The sequence below is a fragment of the Dreissena polymorpha genome, chromosome 6, assembly GCF_020536995.1.
Source record: "Dreissena polymorpha isolate Duluth1 chromosome 6, UMN_Dpol_1.0, whole genome shotgun sequence".
Classification (NCBI taxonomy): domain Eukaryota; kingdom Metazoa; phylum Mollusca; class Bivalvia; order Myida; family Dreissenidae; genus Dreissena; species Dreissena polymorpha.
In genome coordinates this window covers 10,468,801-10,476,472 of record NC_068360.1, presented here as the reverse complement: position 1 = coordinate 10,476,472, position 7,672 = coordinate 10,468,801, and the positions used below count along the sequence as shown (strand labels likewise).

Below are 7,672 nucleotides of genomic sequence, written 5' to 3'. Positions count from 1 at the left end.
ATTCATAGTACACGGTTATTCTTCACACAAGGTGAAATTTTGTCAACGATTTCAGACGTATTCAAGGATTTATTCTTACACTATAAGATATCGGTACACACTGAAAGAAAAACTGTCTTTTATGCGCTAAAGATTTTTGCAAATGTATTTCAATAACTTGAGATTTTGCAAAAATAAAGTTCTTAACAGTGTGTTTACACTCTGTCCAGCCCGTGTGTAAAACCCGGGAAACCCCGTTGATTCTGCACCCTCGTAATATAGATCACAGCTTATAAAGCGCATTTGACACGAACTAAAGTTTGAACTTCATCGTGTCCTTGAAGAGTTTATCAGCTGTACCGGTATGTGTATACATGTTCATTTTGTAAAGTTTAAATTTTAAGTCCACAGGCGTTTTGATTAAACTTCATTTATCATTTATAAACGGTATTTACACGAGATAGTAAAATGTAATATATAGTGATATGGTCAATTTGAAAAAATAGTAAATGGCCGGCATTAATGAACGAGAAAGTAAAAATTGTACTATATTACGATTATTTTATAGATCCGCTGCGTTAAAAAAATACTTCGTCAGTTATATTTTCTGTCGAATAATTGTATTCTTGTGTGTCTTTCAGATATTTTTACGTTATAAGCAACATGAATCAATTTTCGTTTTATTGGACGAAAAGATGGTATTCAAACGATATGACCATATCAAGTTCGAATTGGTATCATGAAGTCATGTACAAGTCTATATTACTATGACAAAAGACTTAAAGAGGTTTATTTATATGACAAGTAGCCGCAATGTCCCCAATATCCTTCATGAATAGTGTTCATGAAAACTAAGTCGTCCGTAATTCATGTCTTTTGCTCAATTTCATGTTGTTTTTATATTGACAGTATCATTCATGTTTTGTATTTCAGTCAAAAGTGTTCATGAAAACTAACTTGTCCGTAATTACTCATAATGGATCACGTTTTTATTTGGATTACTGGATCAGTACTTATATCTTCGATTGTTGCATGTCTTATTACCAATAAGTAAACAGAACTTGATGACTTTCAAAAACGCACCAGGATAAGCTTTAAGTATCAAAGAAGAATACAAGCTTTCGTATGATTGTCATTTCCGATTGTGTCATCCAAACACTTGTGTCTGATGAATATGGACGATATTAAATGACAACACAAGGCGGTCATTAAAGCAACGGATTAAATTTCTGTTGTGGTAAATCACTCATCGGAAGGGAAAATATGTATAGCTATTGAAGTGAATGTATTTACAATCGTATTGCAATGACAATGCTAACTTTCACGTGTTCAGAGTTTGAACTCATGTAAATGCTGCGAATAAGGGGAGCTTAGAACCGAGAAAGATAGGCGCCTTATATTTAACACATTTACTAGTGTGTTTTTTTTAAATTATTATCTAAACGTGTTTGCATTTATGTTGCAAACATAGATTAAAACACTGTACAACAATGCCGTCACTTTCATCAACAAAATAACGTTTTGTTCGTTGTCTGTTGTTGTTGTTTCAGTCATTTCCTTTTGTTTATTTTTTTAATCGTAAGTTTAAAAGTTTAAAAGTACCGGTATATTTGCTCAGCAAAAATTCTGAACTTCCGGCCCATTGTGCTGGTTATAATGGAAGATCTTGGCAAAGGTAGAACTAAAACCCGTATTAATGGGATTCATACGGTTATGTAGTACGGGTCTTATTGATTTATATATACAGATTGAACTTAAAACTGTTTTTAACAATCGTGTTTTTCTTCAAATATACATTTATAACATGAACAAACTGAACAATAAAAATAGAATCATTTTTATGAAATCTTTATTTCAATGAAATAACTAAATAACATGACAGTGAATGTATGAGTGTATTTATATCAAACCGCTTTACCATCTAAGGAGCATAGTTTTAAGTTTATACATGTAATTAACTACGTTTTTTATTCATTAAATCAACTTGAGAAGATACAAGCTTTCACATGGGTCTTTGCATATATGTAGTCTACTCTTCGAAAACAAAGCACCGCATAAACCTGTTAACTAATCCAATTAATTTGTTTTTTCAAATACATAGGGCTGCATTCTCTAGATAACGAAACAGACGAAAACTACCAGAGAATGTCGGAACACCCAGGGAATGCTTAAATCTCTGTTGGTTAAACATACCACGTTAAAGCGTGAACTTACATGCAATAGGCAAACGTTCATAGAACATAAAAAGAAGGTCGCCAACACGTCAGCACAAGAAGATGATAAACAGACCCACCACAATTACTCAGAGGACGGCAATACAAGAATTATGACATCAATTGTCCTGTGTGTCGTTCTGGTGGGTCTATTTGTCGTTCTTCCATGGTTTTGTATTTGCGACCTACAAACCCGCAATAACGGTATGACAGAGATCAGTCGCCGTGTGAACGCGCGCATGCATACAACTAAGCATACATTTTAACACTGACATTACCACGAAATATCATTCTGACATACGGGCCTTACTTTTTTACCTATCGACATATGAAGTTATTTCACCCGATAATAAAGTAGACATTTCTCGTTGGTTGTAAAGTAATTAGAGTTATAAGAGTCCGCAAAATGCATTGTCTGTTTGAGGTGTTGTTTTTGCACTTCTTAACCAGATTGTAATAGACATATACAAAACTATGGACAGATCTTTTTACCAACATTTTGGAATGGTCAGATATGCAATATACTTTTATAAAAGAATATTATATTGTCTCGGAAAAGTGTGACTATTGCATGAACTGAAACTGTAAATAAAAGGAATTGTTTCCACATAACAACTTGCACCGAGTCTTTGTAGCTAGTATCTGATGATATAGTGAAATACATATTGTGAAAAATGCTTGGAACACTCTATTTTGTATTCGTGAGATGGACAAAAGAACTACAGGAATTTACTTAAGTCTATCAAGCACATGTAATGGATACCAATATGTAGAATATATTAAAAACTATGATCGTTTATTTTGCTTACAACTGATAATGGATTTACGAAAACTAGTACACTATCTAAAAAGACGTAGAACAGCAGAATCAAATATAAAATGACTGGCCGAATTTGTGACTGCCTCCGCTACCACCAGAACAACCAAAGGAGCTTCTCGAAGTTTTCATGGCGTCTGCTGCACCGACACCACCAAAGCTCCCGGTGTTCCCAAAACTTACGAATTCGCCGTTTCCGGTAAGTGCTCCAGTTTTGCCTCCGAGCGCGATGCCCCCGGTATTTCCCGACTGATGCCGCATAACCGTACTCTCTGTCATCGTTCGGGCATTCTGTTGATGATTCATACCATTGATATCCCCAACGCTTCCCAAACCAGAGAACCCGGTGTTTCCGGTCAGCGAGCGAAGGACCTCGTCGAATAGGTAGCCTCCGTTGTTTCCGGCATTGCTTAGAACGGTGTTCTCCATAACCGTCCGCGTATCTTGTTGCTGACCAGGATAATTGAACGCAACACTACCGCGCAGAGTATCCATGTTGCCGCCGCCTTCGGATGCATTACCGGAAGTCACGTAACTCGCAAATGATCCACTTCCGGTTTGATTTTCCGTGGAGCCACTTTGGCCGAATCCGCTTGTTCCTCCGAGATAATTCATCGAATGGCCAGCTGTAAGCGCTTGGACGCTGCCTCCCTCGACGGGTTCAAAGTTCGGTGGACCCAGAATCCGGGTAAACAAGTCCAGGGTTTGATTCCCGTCCAGTACAGCCTCTTCCTGACCTTGCCTCATCAACTACATACATAGGATGTCAACATATGAAAACACCGTGACAAAACTTATAAGCGTTAATAAATCATATTTCAATGCGATATGTTTTCTATCTTCAACATTTTCCATTCATTCATTGAATATTACATTTGCTCAGATGAGCTCACAAATTAAGTGGTCGCAGGGGGTGTCAGGTATTTTTGTAAACAGACTGCAGTTTTCTATGTTATAATTAATCTGAATTACCTGACTGGATTTGTCCATTTTAGAACGATATCCACACTTAATTTAACTGAAACTATGCGCAAGTATTCACTGTCTCTAAACTGAATCAACAAGTTTGAGCGCTTAATAAGCTTGTATTACTTACACATTAATATTAACCGTGATCATGTATGCTAATGTATATAAGCATCACTTTCGAGTTTAAAATTAGTTAGTTGAATTTAAGACTAAAGCATTTCATTTCAAGCAAAACTATAAGCACGTGATTTTAGTTATTTTGTCGAGGCATTATTATATATTTTATATATTGTCTGTGCTTTGATTAAACGAGATTTGTGTGAAACTAACCACAGTGGTCTCCCCTGATACACATTTTTCCAAGTTTTTCCGGGCTTTACTTGAAAATAGTCCTATTCCCAATATTATAAATATTCATAATGCACAACAATCGTATTTTTATCATAACAGTGCCTTGGTCAATTAAGCTAATAAATAACCGGCTTGAGTATCAAGACGTTGTTGTTGCCGGGAACCAATCCGTAAACGTTCCCTTTTATTGCGAAGAAATGGAGAGTGGGCATCGTTAGGTATTAAAAAATACAACATATAGATACATAATGCTTGAATAACTAAACGTGTATGATGCATCACTATTTTACTATAGACCAATAAAATTAACCTGATATCGTTTAACGCGATGTCAACATTGCCTCACCTGCTGGTACACCTGGCGGCGGTGTTGCGTCGCCATGAGGTCCACGTTGATGGTGCGCGTCACGACCGCCTGCTTCCGTCGCCACACGTCAAACTGCATGTCAACGGGATAAACGCGCTCTGCCGTCACCGTCACGACTATCTGCGCTTTACCGTCTGTAACAGACGCGCCAACAAATACCAATCATGTGTACACCATAGACTATTCCACAAATGTCAATCATATGTTAACTATAGACGACTCAACAAATTTCAATTATATTTTAATCAAAGACGAGTCCACTTATATCAATTATATGTAAACCATAGACGACTCCGCAAATATCAATCATGTTTACAGCTTAGGCGAGATCACTAACGTCAATCATATTCAAATCATAGACGAGGTCACCAATGACCATCATGTGTAAATCATGGCAGAGTTCACTAATGTTAATCATAAGTTAATCATAGTCCACTAATGTCATGCATACGTTAATCATTAACAGGTTCACTCATGTTAATCGTATGCTAAACATTGTCTTTTCCACTAACTTCAATCATATGCAAATATTTTACTACTCCACTTTTGTCAATCACATGTAAATCATGAACGAGGGCACTAATATCAACCATATGTAAAACGATTGATTTGCTAACTAATGTCAAGTAAATGTTAATGATTGACTATTATTTTCTGTCTCATCTAAAGCATAGACGAGCCCTTACATGTCGATCATCTCAGGTGTTTAACGTTTTCTCTACCACAAAGGAGCACAGTACACAAACTTGTACGGGTTTTGAGGAATCGAAATACATGTAATTTATAAAATAAATTAGATGCGTTTTTAAAGTAATTGAATATGTTTTAAAGAAATGCAGGAAACCGATATACTAAAAAAATGTACATAAAAGAGCATTTCATGGTATATTGCATAACTGTAAACAAATACGTTTTAATTACGTCTATTTAAAATATATATTAATTTCAATCCGTAAATTGGCTACACCACACTCATGATTCCGAGGATTACCTTTGATAAATAGGTCAACTTTTTCGTGCACTGTGTTGAAGTTGCCATCGTACGCCAGTCCGTCCGCGTTCAGGTGCCTTGGGTTGCCATGGAAATCGTCAGAGTTGTGCTTTACGGCAATCTTTTGCTGGATGTCCACGTTTTCCACGTGCTTCAGTCTGCTCAATAGATACTCGCTCAGACTCTGGCCCTTCCGGCGCACAAGTGCCATCTGGTTGCCGTCGGCGTTGTTTTCCGTATAACTGCCGCGAATAACGACGTCACTTTCATCGTAGGAGTACCGGCTTTCTTCGACGTCAGGTTTCTCCTCCTTTATAACTTTGTCGAAGCGGATACATTTCTCCTCTTGAACTTCGTCGAATTGGATATGAGATTCTTGTACTTCCGTTTGTGTAAGTTTAGGCTTGGGTTTAGGTTTTGACCTCGGGGGCGGAAGTGGTTCGATACTAGTTTTTACGGTCGTCATTGTCTCGTAAATCGGCGTTTCCGGTGTTCGGACCCTTAGAGGCTGGTTTAGCGGTTTTGGGGTTTCATCAACCTTGACAAGAGAGTAGTTGCTTCCGGTCTGAATACAAATCGGCAGAGGCGGTAAGAAGATCGGCGGGGGAGCCAACGGGTACTCGATAATCTCCCCATCGATGATGTATCGTTCAATAGTTCTGCTGCCTTTGTCGGCAGTCGGCAGAGACACGGTGGTGACGCTGTGTGTGTCGTCACCGCCGTATATTCCTTGCAGAGTTTGAGAGTAATTCTGGACCATGCTGCTGTCGTAATAGTTCATCATGGCCCCCGAGGCGGCGGTCTGATGCGAGGTCTGGTAGTTTTCGTTCGATGCTACCTTGACCCTTGGGAGAGTACCCCCGGGTTCTTCAACCATGTAAGGGGTCTTGAATGCGTCTTTGCTGTAACCACTTCTCCGGCATGGAATCTCATAATCGTACGATCTTTCGTTCCATTCCTCGTCTATTTCTCTCATTTCCTGTACGTCATTTCCGCCGAACATGGTCGAAAGGATTTCCTGAGCTGTAGAATCGCGAATTCCGCTGTTTCCGTTTGACTTGATTTTCGAGATGGTTTGGTATTCATTATTGTTGGTATGACTACTATAGTGGGAGCTTTGCTCACTTTCCTCCGTGATGTCTTCAACGTAATACAATTCCCCCCTGGAATCGTTCACCAAATATAGCTTGCTGTTTTCAAGGTCATCCACATGTATAACCGGATGTTCCTCTTGTTCCTGATCCTCAATTTGCCGAGTCATTGTCGTAATAACCAAGTTTCCGCCATTTTTCAGTTTGGTAATACTCTGCGTTATTCCGGGAAGAATCTCTTGCGCTTCGGTGTTCTCCAGCTTGCTGATGGATTCGGCAATCTTCGGTAAAATTGCGGACATCTGCTCCTCGGATAGAGTGTTCCCGGCTCCATCTTGAAACAAGAGCGTCTGCATCGATTCGCCATGTTCCTTCAGGAGCCCTTTATAGTCTCCCGGAAGTGCGGTACTCGTATGGTAGCGCTTGACGACCCTTGCCTCTGGTCCCTCCGAGCTCTGCTCTAGGCTTCTAATAATAGTCATCTTTCTGGTTAACAGATTATTTTCTGTGTAGGCCGTCACATCTACAACGATCAAATCAGTCACCAGTAATTTTGTTAAGGGCTTAATATACACATACATTCTACTTTTACTTCTTTAAGGCATATACTTTTGAATAAAATATAATCATTTGGCTTTGCAGATTTACTACGTGCAAACCGACCATCGTTACTAATTGACATGATAAAAAATCTTTTTAAAGCAATAGTTAAAAACTTTTTATCATAATTACACGCGGATGTATTCTTTCATCGTTTTCAACGCCTTTATGTACTTTATTATAGCAAATACAACCTCAAGTTTGTTGATGAAATTTAAAAAAAACTGTTAAATATATACGATACTGTAAATAAAAACGGCGATGTTTATCGGGTCGTGTATTTCCAACATAAAA

The 7,672-nt window shown here is 38.3% G+C and overlaps 1 protein-coding gene across 1 annotated transcript; it reads right to left on the bottom strand.

Moving 5' to 3' along the window:
• Positions 1–1,866: 1,866 nt before the first annotated feature.
• Positions 1,867–7,260, bottom strand: LOC127834229 (uncharacterized). Its single transcript, XM_052359898.1, has 3 exons — positions 5,688–7,260; positions 4,676–4,830; positions 1,867–3,759 (listed from the first exon to the last, which is right to left on the bottom strand). The coding sequence occupies exons 1-3, from the start codon at positions 7,258–7,260 to the stop codon at positions 3,061–3,063; spliced, it is 2,427 nt and encodes an 808-aa protein (XP_052215858.1). The 3' UTR covers positions 1,867–3,060.
• Between the last annotated feature and the right edge of the window lie 412 nt (positions 7,261–7,672).